General features: G+C 37.0%; 2 protein-coding genes and 1 long non-coding RNA gene across 3 annotated transcripts in view; 2 read left to right on the top strand and 1 right to left on the bottom strand.

The window, feature by feature from the left end:
• The window catches only part of LOC753796 (forkhead box protein J3), a 47,185-nt gene extending 38,898 nt beyond the window's left edge, over positions 1 to 8,287 (bottom strand). Inside the window, exons 1-2 of the mRNA XM_030986588.1 lie at positions 7,617 to 8,287; positions 1,207 to 1,281 (exon numbers count right to left, since the gene is read on the bottom strand). Of these exons, the coding sequence (XP_030842448.1) occupies positions 1,207 to 1,281; positions 7,617 to 7,976 (435 nt within the window). The 5' untranslated portion in view covers positions 7,977 to 8,287. The remainder of the gene's footprint in view (positions 1 to 1,206; positions 1,282 to 7,616) is intronic.
• LOC115924467 lies at positions 3,273 to 4,594 on the top strand. The gene is made up of 3 exons (XR_004064320.1): positions 3,273 to 3,573; positions 4,029 to 4,160; positions 4,552 to 4,594. It is a non-coding gene; the product is annotated as an uncharacterized LOC115924467 (long non-coding RNA).
• Positions 8,288 to 14,856: 6,569 nt separating the features above from the next.
• LOC100889951 (adhesion G protein-coupled receptor L4) overlaps positions 14,857 to 18,760 on the top strand; it is a 38,284-nt gene continuing 34,380 nt past the window's right edge. Inside the window, exon 1 of the mRNA XM_030986587.1 lies at positions 14,857 to 15,555. Within this exon, the coding sequence (XP_030842447.1) occupies positions 15,468 to 15,555 (88 nt within the window). The 5' untranslated portion in view covers positions 14,857 to 15,467. The remainder of the gene's footprint in view (positions 15,556 to 18,760) is intronic.

The following is an 18,760-nucleotide window of genomic DNA, read 5'->3' as shown; positions in this document are numbered from 1 at the left end:
CATGTATAATACAGTTATAATACAAGGCTCTGTGTGCAGACATGGTATTGGTACTTGTACATACTGTACTGTACTACTGTACACATTGTCTTTTAATACAAACTTGACCATAATTCAATACATACATGTATGGTAGTTGCAAAGAAAACAAATATCACATAACAATATTATCATCCTTATTATCATCATTATAATTATTAATATCATCGTCGTCGTCTTCATCATCATCATAACTATTATTATTATTATTATGAATGCAACATATTGTGTGTGTGTTTGTTAGAGATAGCACATAGTTTTACATTTCAACTTTACAGTCATTAATCAACAAACTTGCAGCTACAGTACAGCAGCAGTGAAACAAAGGGACTAGTACTACAGGTATTGCTTTCCATAGTATGTGTGTACTATTGACTCACAAAGTACTAGTACCGTATTTGCCGGCGTAAAGGCCGCAGTATTTTTTTAAGAGAAAACATCAAAAAGTCGGGGTGTGGCCTTTACGGCGAAACAGAAAGAAAAAAAAAAAGTCAAAACCAGCACAAATTTGTACATATGGGACTAGATCTACAAACGGTACAATAACTATACATTTCCACACATCTTACCGACAATTTTGTCTTGCATTGTTGACATGAAGAAGAAAATAAAATTCCAAAAACAACATCTGACGATAGATTTTGATCTAAGTTCGTGCCAATGCATTGCAAAAGTAAAAGAAGGGCCCGTTTAACGGAGCCGCCGCGAAGCATCCAGCACGCGAAGTCGCCATTTTCAATCCATTTCAATGACTACATCACAGAAAACAGCAGTGTATGGTATCAGCGCGGGATGGCCGCCCGGTTTAAGGCGGTGATTTTAGTCATGTTTTTAAATGTCAAAATCGGGGGTGCAGCCTATACGGCGCTGCGGCCTTATCGCCGGCAAATACGGTAGGTATAAAAGAGTTTTAATTAATAAGTTTAAAAAAAAAAACATTGCAGGAAAGAGTACTGTACATCAGCATTTTTACAAATGGATACACACTGTACAAGTTAAGAAGATGAGTACTGTACATTGTACGTCACACACCAAACAGACTCCAAACACTGACCGATTCTCGGCCATAATGTCATTTTTCATTTGGTCTGTTCTTGGTCTGGTGTCAATCTCATTGGTATGGCTGGGGTATATTCATAACAAGGAAAAGAAAAAAAAAAGACTCACCTTTCCTGGATCATCTTTTGACCTCGGAACCTTCATGAAACATTTGTTTAATGAGAGATTATGCCTGATGGAGTTCTGCAAACATAAAAGAGAGAAAAAAATGTTTCTATTACAATTCAAATACCGGTATGCAAAATATGAATTATAGATATTAATGGAAAAGTTCAAAAGAGGTGAAAAAAGAATATACTGTTACAATTCCTTCAACCACTTTCATTATTCCCTGGGTTAGTAATCCACAGGAGACCATTAACAGAAGTAAATTCAGAAAGATCTTTCAGAAAATTCCTGAATAATTCATTTCTGCTCAACAATGTTATTCTTAACATTGTGTATGTTGTGTAGGGCTTGTGTATATTATGTTCCTTTGTTTGTTTGTGTTATTTAGTTTTTGTTCTTTGTTATGTTATGATATAAATTTTAAAGTTATATTTTACACCAATTCTTATTCAAAATTAAAAATAATGTCAACCATTAATATTGCAATACACTTCATTTATGCTTTGTTCATGTGGCCACCTCAACAAAACCCCACTTGGTTTTTTATGGCCATCCTAATTCCAATTATACTGTTTTGTAAAACTTGTAATACAAGTATATAATACTTGTATTATATACTGTATATTTGTATATAATTCATGTATTTACCCACCTGTATTTACCTATGTATTTTCAATGTATTTGCTGGAATGGAAATAAACAAATTTAATTGAATTTAAAAATAGACAGTACATTCACTGCTAACCAAAGACATGAGCACTGTGATACAACTTATTATATTCCAATCCACATACAAAGAATCTTGCGCTACGATTGGTCAAAAGTAAATCATGTGATGAAATATAGTTCGCCCATCATTGATGGGAGAAGAAAAGTTTGTTGCACTGTGAAGATAGTAGTACTATCTACACAATGCAACACACTTTTTTGTATACGTTGCGTTTACGTACGTATGTAAGTACTGCATGCACTGTACGTATCATACACCAATTGCTAGCTGTTGATTGACGATTTGTTGCTCTAAAATGACGGCATAAGTGAAATGTTTCTGATGTGGAATATAAAGCAAATAATCACTTTTTGGTTTCAGGCGATGGCAAACTATCACTTCCTCAGCGATCTGAATGTATACGCTATCTTTCCTCAGCTTCGCTTTGCAAAGATAGCTACATCCAGATCGCCTCGGAAATGATAGTTTGTCCCATCACCTTCACCAACGGTAATTATTTGCTCACTACATGTATCACCAAGTTTTCAAGACACTTTTTCTTTCCTATTCAATATACAGTTTTCAATTTATGAAGCTCATGTATATTGTACATTGTAGGTGGTAGTGAAGGACTACACAATTATGCTGAATAGTAAGTACTGTACATGTATGCCTTATTCACTTTGTCAAATTAATCTATCACACTTAATCACATATTATGATAAACCGTAAATCTAAACTGAAACATAATTAATAATTTGGAAGACATGAAAGGAGACTTCAATCAGGATTAAACGATTCACTATTAGTCTATTTCCATGGTGGTGGCATTAATACCAAATTACAAATTAAATTGTCTAAAACAACAGTGTGCATTGAAACATCTGTAACGTGAGCGTTGTGTATCAGAACTAGAATGGGAATCCAGCCCTGACTGCAATTTCCTTTGGTGCAAAGCAGACAAATCAGAGCCATGAACTGGTGAACATTTGAACAGAATGGATAGGAACAATAATAAACTTATGGATGCAAAATGATATCACTACATGTATGGGATCTCAAAAAGAAAAGTTGGTCATTCAACTACATGTAGACATACTGTACATGATATGACTGGGGAGTGGGGACGACTCTTTTGAACACTGAAATATCACTACCGGTACTTTGTTTTAATATGGCAACGTCGATCTGGCGCTGCTCAATGGCTGCCGGGCTCACGATCAATTAGGCAAAAAGAATTTCCATTTTCGGTTTAATAAAATTTGGAGTGGACTTTAAAAAGATTTGTTGTAATATGGAATGTTGAGGTAATTATGCCATAATGTATTATAGTGTATTGGTGCATTAGTGCATAAGGAATTGTAGGTGGAGCAGTCTACAATGTAAGCTACCCCCCCTTCCTCATCAGACAATAGCCTTACTTTCCCGCCTTTTTGGGGGTACCTGTATTGCCCAATGTACTGATACCCTATAGGCATGATTGGGGATCCTATTGTAAGTTTTAGTGGATGAGTGATTTTCTTTTGTTCGGGGTCTGTGCACCCAGAGCTGCTATAGCAGGGACAGAGAGACATTGTAGATTGGAGAGAGAGGAGAGAAGCACTAATTTGTGCCTGCTAATGGAGATTGTTATTTACTTCTGGCAGATCACAATTCATGTAAGTTGATTTATACTGTTGGAACTGATGATTATTATATATATTTCATATTATTAATGGATGTCACATTTTATGAATTGCTGAAGATAAGATAGTGAAAGTTGAGGATTGTTGAACCATGTTGTATGTACACTGATATAATGACACTTTATGATAAATGTGATTAACTTATTTCATTTGCATTATATGTATCATGCTTTATAAAGTAGATTATTATGCTTGAATTTCTGATAATGATGAAATGATAATTACTCTGACAAATTAAATTAATTTTAAGTTTGTCTTTATATAGATTGAAACATGTTTCTGTTAAACAAAGTCAATTAAAAGAATGACTACCAAAGAGGATTTATATATATATATATATATTTGAATGTAATTACATTGTGTCATGCAGTTTTCACAAAGTCATTATTGTGAAGTAAGAATTGTTATTTTATTGTTGTTACCTTTAGGGCTGCATGTGGTGAAATCTCCTTATTTTGATGAACTACACTTTCTACAATAAGGTGGAAGCTTTGTTTATGATCAGGGGTCGGACGACAGCATATAGCGTTAGTGTTGCTTCGTCGTTATAGTATTGGCCGGTGAGTGGAGTTTGGCTCTATTGTGTATAGATATATATATGACCTAATATACATGCAATTGTAAACCGATTATTGCACGAAATGATGTAAAATGTACAATATTCTTCTGTCCTATATATGTTCTAATTAATTATGGCAACTATACTGCTACAGACAATTAAAACAGTTAAGCTACCTTTCATGATATTGCACATAATAAGAATTATTATTGAAAATTGAATAATGTATTAATTGATGACTCGTGTTGAGTTGGAAACTATTGCAATGTTTACACTTTAATTTGTTCTGTTTAATGGAAGAAAGCAAATGAAACCATGAATTGTTTGTTATTACATTTTGCTCCAGAGGCTATATGCTAATTATATTTCGTTCAAATTTTGTTCTTGTACAGGGGCTGTGTTTTCTTTGGTGAATAAATGCAAGACTAAAGTTTACGTTGGACTCCCTAGCTGTTGTCATTTCTGAATCTCAACAGATTATTATTATTATTATATGTACATGTAGAGGTCTGAAAATCTATACTTACTTGTATGTTTCAATTTTACTAATAATACTTCTAATAAAAAGCTGCACAAAAACAATACTGCAATAGCTTGGTCAATCAATTGAAAAAATTGAAGACACCCAACTACGAGAAGGAAAAAAATGAAATTGAACTGGAAGCCTGACTGCTGGGAACACAGCATTCTTCCAGAATCTCGGGTAAAGGTAAAGGTAATACATTACAGATTAATTCCTAGTCTCTACACCTATAGTGCATTACTAAATTGTTACTTTAATATTTTGGCCATAGCCATCATTTTGTGTTTTTTAATCAATGACTGATTTATTGGAATAGCCTTTTTGGGTGACAGCCTGTTTTACCAGCAGATCTTGCATAAGAGTACTCAGCTTTTGATTCTATTGTGAAATAGGAGACCACTCATTGTGGGCCCGAACACATTTGTGTGCAAAGTCTATGGAGACAACAAGGAGTCAATAAGGCCTGGCTTTGACAAAATAAGCACTACCTATGCCTATGGAATTAATACAGGGTTACCTACATGTACATGTACCGGTATGTCAGGATATTATACCAGAGGTCTCTTTCTGGCATCAATGTCCAGAACTTTCAAGCAAATGTTTGCATACAGAAGTGAAGCTTAGTCTACCTGCCCCTGGAAGCCCTAGACTTTTCTAACTTTATAAGATTGCATGATCGATATTGTCTGTTGAAAGAATTATAGTTCTTTCCATCACAATTTCTACCCAACACTGATTCCCTATTCCCTTCATCTCTTTCCAAATTCATAACCATGACAGCGTTAAACAAAACCATCAAACACCCAAGGCTATGTGCCTGATGGTATGAATGATGAAGCACAAAGCCACAAGTTTGCCGACATCTCATTTGTTGAAACTGTAAGTGTTGAAATGAGTGTTATAAAGTTAACACACAGGATGTCAGTGAACTTAAGCTTATGATACATTCATAAAATGTTGCCCATGTTTTTTACAGGACTAACAAGTACCGTATTTGAAGACGTAAAGGCCGCAGTATTTTTGGAAGAGAAAATATCAAAAAGTTGGGGTGCTGCCTTTGCGGCGAAAGAGTACAAAAAACAAAAAAAAAACGCAAGTCAAAACCATGAAAAGCAGCACGAATTTGTACATATGGGACAACAATAAAAGGTCATGGACATTTCTAGAATAACTGTCTAGAATAACACATGTCTTACTAACAATTAGACCTATGTGTAGGGTGTCTGAACGATTTTTCAATTTTCAATTTGGGATCGTTTTTCACCATTTTTGTTTGATATTTGAATAAAAAGTGTAATCAGAATAATACATTTCAAATTTGAAGCTTCACCGATGTTTCAATCAAAAGATACAGCCCCTCCAAAATGCTGGTATATTCATATCATTTTGGTCAACATCGACGAAAAAGACGTCCACGCAGAGTGATGTTGTTTTGCTAAATTTAGCCAAACAGCTGTATCGCGCGATATGCAAGCGTATGCATATCGTACGCATGCTGCTAAGCCAATGCGCGACTTGCAAGCTTGAGCTACGCTGTCTCCGCGACACGTGCCATTGACTAGTATGGTTAGCGTTCGTCGCACAAAAAACCCGGAAGTGAATGCACGTTATAGTCAATGGCAATATGTCTCCGCGATATTGCCATTGACTATAACGTGTATTCACTTCCGGGGTTTATGGTGGGAACGGCCATCCATACTTTCATTCACTATAAGCGCACATGTTACGCGATGTAGCCATGGTTTGGACTGAGCGGAGCTCACGCCTCCCTAATTAGCTGATTCCAAAAATGTGGGAAGGGTATTTTTAAACTGTTGGGGCGAGTGATCTCTTGGGGCTAGCGAAAAAATAAGTGCATACATATTTTCCTTACGTCTAGCCGGACATAAGCCCGGGGGGCGCAGCTCAGGAAAGTGGCAAATTTTGGAGCTAGGATGCAAACAACATTTAAATCGCTGTTTTGACCAAGATATTTTTAGAATTTCGGGGGTGCGCCCCTTTGGGGAATATGGAGAAAAACCTGCTCTTTCATATGACACCTCATTTATTGAGTTTTACCTTCAGGATCACAAGCCCCAAAGGTTTGAATTTCAATTTTTTTTCATAAAATCATTGACCAATTTTCATGGTCGCGCAATGCACGTAGACTGCATAGGGATGCGTGCAATCTCTATGGGAAGTATTTTAGCGCACAACATCGGGTGCGCGATCAGACACCCTACTATGTGTTATATTTTTTAAATGAAGGCGCTGCGGCCTTATCGCTGGCAAATACGGTACTAGGGGCGCTGATCCGAGAATGAGGATCGTCCGCGTAAACAACGATATCCTCGTAAACACAGACAAAATGGGTCGCAGACGTTTTTGTTTTTGGCACTCTACTGGTGTAGGGTTCCCAATCCGAGCTCTAGCAATGCGAAAAACAGATTCTGCGTCATAAAATACCCCCAGTTCACCGTCTACTTTTATGGGTTGTCCGTCTTCAAAACGATTTATTGTTGATATTAACTTGTAGGTCTCATTGCAAATTCTATGTGAAATGCACAAAGGAGCATCATCGCGGAACCCATATTTCGCATTGCCAACGTGCAGATCAGAAATAACAATCCTAATTATTTAGGACGCGTCTGTCCGCGTTTATGAAGACGATCCTCGTTTATGCGGACGATCCTTATTCTCAGCCCAGCACCCCTACTGCCAACTTTGGAAAATGCAAGCATCAGTCAATAACAATGCTAATTTCAAAGTTGGCCTGGCAATAGAATGTCAATGGCAATGCCAATGCATTGGCACAGCACTGTGTAGCAGACCGTGTAGCATGCGCATAGCATAGCAGTGGCCAAGCTGTCCAGTGCAGTGAGATTCATTGATTCGTAAAGACTTAATTAGACATTAAATTATTGGATGACAGTTCATGACAGGCATAATACAAACCTTCCATCCATTTCCTGCTTCTCTGTAGTACGGAAAATTCTCACAAATCCATTGGTATATCTCACTAAGAGTCATTTTTTTCTTCGGTGAACTGTTGATAGCGAACGTGATTAGGTTCGCGTAGCTGTACGGCGGCTTCCCGTCCTTCACGGGCTGCTGTTCGTCCCATGTCGCTGATGTATCCAGCGGTGAACTTGGTGATTTTCGCATGGGAATCGTCCCTTTTGATGGGTCCAACGAATTGGTAGATCCAGGTCCATTCTTACCATTTGGAGAATTTCCATTCAAAGATGCTGGTATATTCAGTTGACCCAGCCATTCCATGGAAGTTAGGCTGTTTCCCAAGTTAGGTTCCGCCATCTTGCTTGTTTAGTCAATAGTAGTCCGAACCGCATTACATTCGGCGCATAAATATTCCACGCAATTTTCAAGCTATTTTTCGCGGCAAGCAGAGGAAAATGTCTAAATTTGAAAGGCGATGTTGAAGATTTGTCGAAATGACTTCCTCTAACGGGGTGTAACCTGATTTTAGTCTTCAATTATACCCGGATTTAGGTCCTAATTTCAGATGCGGAAGTACGTCAGCCATACAGCGCCACTTCACTACTTTTCCAGCTCTGGACCCCCTGCGAAGACTGCCATGGCAGCGGCTTCCTTCTTACGTCATCGTACGGGTCGCGCGAACAGTGATTACAATTTTGGACTGGTCAAAATATCGGCTTCTGTTCAAAATTATTCAAACAAAATGCAAAATATAATGTAGTCAGGAATACTTAATAAAAAACAAAATATTGTATACAATTAATTTTCTTGATTAAAATCAAAGTTACGTTATTCAGCTTGATTTTCTAATCGAAAAGATGTCGTTGCTGAATGCAAGTCGTCCAACCGGCAAACATTAATCCCCTTGGCCCCTGGAAGAAGTAAATAGCTTTGTGACCGAGATGTCGTCTTTCATTTCCGGGGTTGACAATGTCCGTCAGTATAATCTCAATGCCGGACTCTCATTTTGTCTCTGAATGCTCTAATTAACTCTGCTCGTTTAATTCTCTCGTTAATTAATTACCTCCCTGCGTGTGTACGTACATGTAATTGCAATATTCGCAGATATTGACTCATGCGTTCTTTCCTAGCACTTGAATATTTAAGGCAGTATGTAGGTGGTGTTTGTAAATAAGGATATATTATAAACTGCCTGAAAAGATGATATTAGACAGGGGGGGGGGGGTGTTTTTTTCTCGCATTTAGTTGGATGTGTCCCATAAACATTATAAAAAGAGACATAACTAATGTATAGTACTAATCGGTTTATGAATTTCATTCTACCGCGGGCTCTTTTCAGCACGAAACAGAATTTGACTATGCCACATTGCCACTACTGTTTCTATTCGAGTTGTCTTCTCCTGCGGGATTATGTAATTCCGGACAGTCTAGCTTTTTAAATACTTTAATAGAATTATGAACGGAAGTTTGAGAGGAAAACAAAAACAAATAATGCCAATTTGCCCAGCTATATAGACAATGCACGTGTCCTAAAAGGGGCGCATCCAGTAGGAACTGCCCCCAATCGATTAGTAACAAAAAACAGAGTGAAATTGAGAGAAAGATAGATTGGGAAATGAACAATATCATATGGAGTAAACACTCCAACTCCCCTTCACTCATCTTGAAGTATATTCATCTTGTAATTTAGGAACCACCCCACCCCGCATCTGTCGACCGATGCACGTACGCTACAGTTTATGTTTATACTCGTGTATCCTGTAATAAATTTGCATTGGTTCAATTAAAAATGTTTAAGGGTCATCTAAACACTGAACAAATACGTTTTCAGAAATATTGGAGCAGAAATTCTGAAATTCTGAATTGACATATTCATGAAATAATTTTTTTTCTTCGACTGATAGAATAATTAGCTGTTTTAGAATTTCTTATTTGTACAAAAATCAGATCACTGGGTCACATAAATAATCATGAAAGGAAACGGGATATCATAAACATAGAGGTCGCTGTTGAAAATCGATTTCCATGCACTTGGCCCGATGAAAAAAATGTCATCTTATGAGGGTCGCGTGAAAAGACTATATGTTTTGCAACACTGAAAACAATCAAAATATATTACACCAACATTTTAACAAAAATCATAAACATCAGCGCTTTATTCACGCATTGTCGGCTGTGATTCAAGGGCTCTCCCCTCCTCTTTAGGATGAGAGGGAGGGGGGCTAATTCGTTTAAACGTTGTTAAGAACTTCATATTGTGCATTTACCATCCCCCCTGATGCTTTACATTCTTCAAAATATTGGGTACACATTTTTCCCAGCACGAGATTAATAATGTACCAAACTGACTCTTGGTACTTTAATTATCCCTACTTGAAAAATATATTGTCCAATTACGGTCAAAATAAAAAATAATTACTTTAAATTGGGCAAATATTAAACAAGTTGGATTTCATAAAGATGCTTAAAATTGGATGTATACCTAATTACCCCCAACGGCACATTATTTTCCCAGTATCAAAGAAAAGATAATTGTGAATAAATAAATATGAATAAGTAAGTAATTGAAACAGAAAAATCCTTTAAAAAATCCCTCGAAAAACCCTTTCAAGGTAGAATTTTCTTGCTTCGTTAGAGGATTTTGAATGGGATAATTGATGACAGACAGCAATTAAGAGGATATTAACTAAAATCCTGATAACTAAAATCCGGATTTTTGGCCTCTGTGTGACACCGCCTTATCGCTAAGAATTAAACCCAACATTTTACTTATATCTAGACCTACTACGTAAAGTTGCCATGAGTCCTGAGCGCATGAATAATCTTTAGTACTTCCAATGCAATAAATAAATGGATGAGCCTTTTTTCATCGCGTGTACTTCATGTAAAACACTGCGCGTACCCATTGTCTTAACTCATTATGACGTCATCACTGCCGTCATATTGTGACGTCGAACAACAAACTGTGGGGATTCCCCTTGATGAAGCGTACGCGCAAGTCTGTGTGACGTCATATTGAACCTACTCAAAAATGTAGGTCGCGAAGATTGACCTGACGCGTCTCGTCGATACGTACTCATTCTCAGTGAAATAAAAACGTGATGGATTTTTTAAAATATGATATGTGTAAACAAAATAAGTATAAGAATACTTGAAAAGGAAGTCATCATCCCAATAACAACGCAATGTATACTTTCAAGAAAAAGAAGTCAAATGCCCGTGACTTGAAGTGATATCGGCAATAGTGTATCCAACTTGGGCTGGAACATACATGTAGATGCATAACCTCGTCACAGAGTCCCAATAACCCCCCCCCCCCCCTCGTTTTACGGGCTCAAACAATTTACTGAGCCGCCACATACATACACCACTTTACATAATTATACTGCATCCAATTTTAGTTGAGAGGTTTAGGGTTTACACATATATGCTGACGTCATTGACGATCTTAGGACTGATTGTAAAAACACCACATCCAAACACTGAAGCATCGAGCTTTTTTTTTATAAAACGAACAAACGAGCATGTACGACAAAAAAAGAGTAAGACCGACATTTTCCAAGATATCAATTTCTTCAAAACAATTCGCCTCCATGTCTCGATCTGATGAGAGGGTACGAGCGCCCTCTGTCGTTACCTGTCTTGTTACTTTATGTGTTCATCGACAAATCATACACACCAAGATACCCCATTTGATAGATTTGATGATGGTGGGGCACGGGCTTACTGTAAGGAATTATTCTGGAGCGGTTCGGTGTATATCAGAAGGTCATTTTAGAAATGTAATCATATTCGTTTTTGTGAAGTGCTTCTTTAGGAATTATTTCATTCACCTGTTACGGATAAAAAATGATTGCATTATATTAGTCAGAATGCAAATTGCATACATTACTTGCTATTAAGTTTAGGCAAGCCATGGTCATTCCTAGAGGGTGCAAAATACTCAATGCTAGTATTATTTTTTTTGTTCGATCGTGTGGAACATCTAGTTCAAAATCCAAATATCTTTCCATTTTAGTTGGAGGGAGCATCCTGTCTGTGTAACAACTTCCGCCCTGTCTGTATCTCTCTGTCTCTCTTTTTTAATTATTATATGTTTGCCTTTATTTTTCTGTCTGTGTCTGTCTCTCCCTCTCCCTCTCACCCTCTCTTTCTACCTCCCCTTTCACTCTCTCTCTCTTTCTCTGTCTCTCTCTGTCTCTCTCTTTCTCTCTCTCTCTCCCTTCCATCCTCTTTCTCTCTCTATTTCTCCTCTCTCTCTCTCTCCCTTCCACCTTCTGTCTGTCTCTGTCTCTGTCTCTGTCTCTCTCCCTTCCACCCTCTATCTGTCTCTGTCTGTCTCTCTCTCTCTCTCTCTCCCTCTCACTTTTTCTCTTTCTCTCTCTCTCTCTCTCTCTCTCTCTCTCTCCTCCCTCTTCCCTCAGTTTCGGTCTATATATCGGGTAGCGCCTACCTTGTATTAATTTATCATACCTGATCAAATGCAACGAATGTTGAATGTACTTTATGGACTATTTTATGATACAACCTTTAAAACTGAAATGAATACGAATAAGAACAAAATAAATATGACCTCAACCATAGTATACCCTACCGTCATCATTAACATGATCCTACTTTCTCCTTACAATTGTTTTGCAATTTATGTATTTATTCAAACAAATCAGTTCAGTTAAGTTCAATTTATTAATTTTTCTCAAGCATAAACAAAATATTATAATATATACAAATCAGTCACAATCACAATATTAACAGAAGGTTAAAAACAGAAGCCTGTCTAGCAACTCCTTGATTAAAAAAAATATATATAATGATAAATCGCTGCCATCCATCCACTTATTCATTAGTCCTTTCGATCTTTGGACACCAGATACACCAATGAATCACTACCGCTAAATCAGAAAACAACAGAATTACAAAGAGACAATAATGATGATCGCAAGTTAAGGAAACAGTGATCACTAAAACAACAAATGATTGGTAAATCAGCATTGTCCAATATGATATAAAGTGTCCTCTGGTTTCACTCCACCAACCTCCACAATCAGAATTCAATATTCCCATCCTTCCTGTGTCATGTGTGTTGTGTAAGTTTTAGCTGCTTGGTTGTCAAAAAACAATCGATGAGTATCCGAAATTGATCCACATATTTTGATATTCATACCGGAAAGAGCTTATAGGACTCGATGTGTTGTCGTGGTCTACCAGAGGAGATTTTTACGTCAGACCCCCCTCGAACTTAACAAACACTAAAGGTCGTTAAAGCGAAAAGTTTAAGATTTTTGGTTACTCCTTGATTAGGTTTTAGACATTGTAGAGAGAAGGCTGAGTTCTGGTAAAGTTTGAAATAATTTGCAAGTTTTCTCATGTTTGGTTTATGAAAGGATAAGTATTATAGTAGCAATGGCAATTAATGTTCTTACATTTCTCCCACATTCCCAATTTACTAGAGAGAATTTAAACTTTGGACATTGTGTTTGTGTGGTCCCATTTATTGGAGACAGATCCTTCGCCAAAGCTGTTCTATGAAACTCATTTATTTCTTCTCTGAGAAAACTGTATTCCACAGAACAATTCAAAACACAGCCGAAAACGTATCTATGTATCTAGAATTGAGTTTCCAGGCTACCTGTGCATTATCTGCTGAGCTATTTTTCTAGTGTAATTTGCATTTGCGTTTTTTGTCGCTCCTTGATCGAAAGTCTCGGATAATTATGTGCACTGCATAAATTCAAAATGATATTATAATTATTATAATCATTAACATTATTATGATCATTATTATCATCGTAATAATTTTTATCATCATCATCATCATTATTATAGTAATGTATTTTATTGATTATAATCATCATCATAATCATCATACCTCATCATTATCTCCATCATTATTATCATCATCATTATTATTGTAATGTTTTTTATTGCTTATCATTGTTATTATCATCATCATCATAATCATCATACCATCATCATTATCTCCATCATTATTATCATTATCATTACTCGACTCTGACCTTCACTGTGACTTTGTAAAGCTTGCCATAGGCGTGTCTAACAAAGCAATAATCATTGTCCCCTAGCAAGAATTAGGCTTTACTGACCGTGGATTTATCAGATTCATGTTGTTAAAACATGGCCTATTTAACACACAGGGTGGAGCTGGCTTACGCCACTCACCATGCACCCTTTTATCCGGGCCTTTTATACCCTGATTATCAATATGTATGGATATGCCATTGTTAAAGATGAAATTGAGTAGTGGTCATTCATTTACATTGTGATATAAAAGACTGCGTGAAAGCAACTAAGAACCGAATTGAAGTGTTGGAAATCATAATAAAATGCCCGTTGGCAAGACATAAATCTACATTTGCCTCTCTCCACCCAGGTGTTAAATGGGTATACCCGGTAGGTTGCGAAAGTCATTGTAGTAATACTATTTATGTAAAGCGCTTAGAGACATCGTCGATGTATTTAATTAAGCGCTACATAAACTCAGAATATTAGATATCATTATTCTTTCATTGTTTAAAGTTTGTCCATTCACTCATTCATTCTACTACTCCGCTATATCGGCATATCGTTTTAAAAAAGCCTTGGCACCTATTGATCCACCCCTCAATTAATTCGCTTATTAAATCTAAGGCGTTCCGAAATACAAACATAGGCTTACGCTTCCAATTTCTAAAGCCGAAAATAGACAGAGAATATCATTCCAGTTTTACCTAAATCGAGACCCCAGTATGATTAAATCTCAAATCATGCTGTTGCTGAAATATAGATCACGGGGATAATCATATGGATTCGGAATGATAACAAGCTACAATATCATGAACATTGCTTATGTTTGAAGAATTACCAAGTCAACTTTCCACAAATGAAATTGTGGGGTAATAGACAAATCACAAAATTTCGATCGTGATTTTTGTGTGTGCAATGCTGTGGCTCGAACCTACGACCTCCCAGTCAAGTGCTCGAAACCACTCGATTACGACCCCTCTATCTCACCATTATAGCGGTATGCACTTACTACTGACTAGTTGCTATGGAACAATATTGAACTTGATAATCTTCCCACGCCTGGCGGATCTGAAATTTCAATAAAATGAAAGTCTTGAGGTTTCGCGACTATTTCGCGTGCTCTTGAGTACTTAAAATTATTACTGTGTCGTCTGCTTTCACAATTGGGGTGGATAACAAGAATATTCCTCGCGATCGCGCGTCCGTCAGTTGACAACTGTGCCACCCTAACGAATCTTGACAGAATTTGGGGTTTGACAAATCAGTCTTGTCAGCCAGCCCGAGCTTCCGCACGGCGATGTATGATCATGACTTTGAGCTTGTCAGTTTGTAGTCCATGCTCAAGGCCAGCAGCAGTCAGGTCATAACTCGGGTTTGATCCAGCAAGGCCGGACGAGTTCTATCGTTTGTGTGTAAACTCCTTGGTTAATTCACAGGCTGAGGGATTTAAGCTGAAAGAGCTGTGGCTAAACCCGTGAATCGCCGCAACCGGGCGCGCCCGTAAGCCAAGCATCCTGATTCCGAGTAGCGATAAGTGCGCGAAGCAAGAGGCTGTCGGTTCTAAGATCTTTACATCGTCTGCTACTGTAGGGCTAATCAAATGAAACTGATCTTGATAAATTCCACGATTTTGAGACGAATTATCCAGTGCTCATCCTGACACAAACCTTACACAGAATCTTCTTGCTATATTCTTGAAAGTGAGTTTAGGACTGAATCCGCATACTGGGAAAAGCCATTTTCGGAATACCATCCCGCGCTGGAAAAATGCTGTGAGATGATTAAACTTATTTGCATTTTATACCGAGATACATTTTAAACATCATGGATAGATTTATAATGCCTACTATCATCCTAGCTGCAGTCTACCTTGTTGCCATGACAACCGGGGAGGAGATACAGATGGAGAACGGTAATTATCATATCTCAGATTGTAGAGAATATATATATATATATATATTTTGAAAATCACATTTCAAGTTAGAGATGTATATAGAGAGCACACTGTATTGATTCATCGTGTTCCACATCTTCATCTTAGAGTGCGGGGTGGGGGGGGGGGGGGGGGGGGGCAGGGGCAGTTAATTTAAAAAAAAAATCATGATGTTTTATTTGTATTGTAGTTCCATAACTGTTGATATTTGAGATGCATTTTTAATTCAGGGGCCGCTTGTCCACCATGCCTTCTCCAGGGGTCTTAAGCCCTGCATTTATATTTCCTGCTTCTCTGTCTAGGCTCTACTTATGAAAAATGGAGCAATCTTGCAAATTTGCAATTTTCAAAGAAATGTTTATGTTTCATTTGTATCAAAATATATTCATATTATTAGTCGAATGCAAACAATGACAAAGGGTGTAAGTGACTTAGGTTTAATGAGTGGAAACTTGTTGATTCCTATTTATTTCTTGTACACATTACTTTCATGTTCAGAAAATTTCCCTTTCTTTCCTAAGTTCCCTCGATGAATGGTAGTTTATAATTTATTCATACTTGTCCTCTGCATAGTGGGGTGGCGCTCAATGAATATTTTGAATAGCATGTTTTTATAATCATGCCCCCAAATAAAGAAGAGATCATACTTTTTTAGAGGAGACTTTTGAAAGGAGACTTGATTTTTAGTCATATTCTTTGTTCGAACAAATGGCAGAGATGACGAGCACTATATCGACATGATCGATACGCCGATGGAATTTTCACCCATACACAAGGATAGCAAAGTAATTTTAAATTTACAAATTCTAAATGTTCCTTTTTTAAAATCCTGTTTCTTTGTAAAATTATGTGTTTCTGCATTCCTTCAAAGAAACTCGACACTAAGATGTGATAGCCCTATAAAATACGCAATGCATAAATAAATCATTCAGTCATTGAGACCACTTGCTGTGGTTCCCTATTCAATCTCAAGTTTGTGATAGCTCTTCTATTAACAAGGAAATTAGTTAATGTGTTTATTTGAAGTAACAAGATCCGTGTTGCCATACTACCGCCGATAGACTGATGATGGGTAGCACATTGAACTCAAAGTTGTATCCAATTGCAAGTTTTCCAATTGACCAATTCAAAAGGTGTATTTCAATTTTATATAAGAATATCCTACATTGGTATAATTTCAGTGAGAAAGGTACTATGTCCCATTTGCAGGTCAAACAAATGAAAAGGTTAAATTCCAACGGCATTTGAAAGACAATGCTTATTTAGAACTTCCCTCAAAACGAAAGGGTTTGAAAATGGCTTTTTGTGGGAAAATACGACCATTAGTTGTCGAATCGACACAGGTGATTGCGTTGTTGTTGTTTTAGTTTTTATGGTCGTGTATCATTCATTTATGAAAATTTACCTAAGTAATATTCTGATTTCATATACCCTTGTACAGAATGGGCGTACGTTTCGTGCTGCACAAAGATTCAATCAGTTTAATTTTAGCCATTACAAGTAGTAGGTTATTGATGTAGACAAATGCTCATGTACTTAATACAACTCATTGTATGTCTGTCTATGTTATTACCAAAGAAAAAAAGATGTCAGTCAGTCACTCAATAGAGTCTGACAGGGAAGTCTAGAAGTAAACGAGTTTCCTTGCATAATTTGAATACTAGGACACTGCTAATGCTTAAATTTCACATATAGGACATACATGACATATTCATAATTCCTGCAAAATCCGACATAATTTGATGTTGGCTGCAAAAGGGACATAGTACCTTTAGATGACCGTTTAAATGGGACGAGGATTATGTTTCTAAAATTACAGGATGAACACTCGCTTTATTCATCCCAGTGGTGAATGCAGCAAACTGTAAATACAAAACCTAAACCAATTAATCAGACAAACGATTCTCAAGTATTTTTTGCTAGTTTTAGAGAATCTTTACAAAGCATGCATGGGAACAGTTTCTTTATATGTTTCCTATCCTGAAACCACATATGGAACATGCGGTTTAGTTCCGTTACTGGGGATTGGCATTCATTGCTTATCTGGTTTTTAATTTAAAGCCAAATTAATATTTGCCCCAATTTTTGTTCTCGAAATTTTTGACAGAGCTTAATTTCTGGCCTTGTGGAAGGATTTATTTATTATTGTTGATATTAAAATGTAAAACACACGTTTCAAAGAGCCTTCTAAGTGTTTAACTAAAATACACGCACAGTTGCCATTATACTCAGTACCGAGGTAGTTCATGTTTTGAAACAATGTCATTGGTGAAATTCAAGTTCATAAATTGGGTTTTTAAGCGAGTTCACGGCCCTTTCTTCAAGTATTGTTTACAATAACATTGAACTTAAACGTCCATTTGTTTACATCTTGGCAAAGATAGACCTCCATCGATCTGAATTCTCTAATGAGCAAGGAATCCTTACTACTACAGCGAAGAAGAAGAAGAAGAGGAAGAAGAAGAAGAAGAAGAAGAAGAAGAAGAAGAAGAAGAAGAAGAAGAAGAAGAAGGAGGAGGATGAGGAATAAGAGGAGGAGACAAGCAGAACAAGAAGAACACGAAGAACAAGGAAGAAGTAGAAAAAGAAGAAGAAGGTTTCTCACCCCAGGATTTCCTTGTTTTTTCACTCAGAAACCTCTCAAATTTAAAATCGTGTTTCCGTCCTCACTTGAGGTGAATGCACCTTTAAAATCACATACAGCAATGGGCATATAAGCATAAGTTTCGCTAGGGGTTGACTTCTCTGACAAATACCAAATATACTTTTTCTAATGGTGCAAATGCTATTTGCTTAGGAACATAAGAAGTGGTTCATACAAATTACAAGTAGACCCAAATGACGTTACCGAATACCGAATACGGGGAGACGACTCCCACCCCCACCCCCATTTCCCCCTAAAAAAATGTTCAGGGGTGGGAGTAGCTCCCGCATCGCGAGCCTATACACAAATTATTATGAACACTACTTTGCATACAAATGACAAGTTAGAGCCATGCTTTTCTTATAGGCTAAACTCTGAAGTGGTATTATCATAGCGCTTCCAATTGGAAATATTTTGGTTGGCGTTTCATCAAAAATCAACATTTACTTCACGGAAGTACTTCATTTGTATGATGGAGTCATATGTCGTGAGCTTTTGTAAAGTGCGAGATTGAAGAAATATATTTCATGAAATGATTTC

Source organism: Strongylocentrotus purpuratus, unplaced genomic scaffold (genome assembly GCF_000002235.5).
Source record: "Strongylocentrotus purpuratus isolate Spur 01 unplaced genomic scaffold, Spur_5.0 spur5_scaffold_16, whole genome shotgun sequence".
NCBI classification, from domain to species: Eukaryota; Metazoa; Echinodermata; class Echinoidea; order Camarodonta; family Strongylocentrotidae; genus Strongylocentrotus; species Strongylocentrotus purpuratus.
This window is presented reverse-complemented; position numbering and strand designations above follow the sequence as displayed.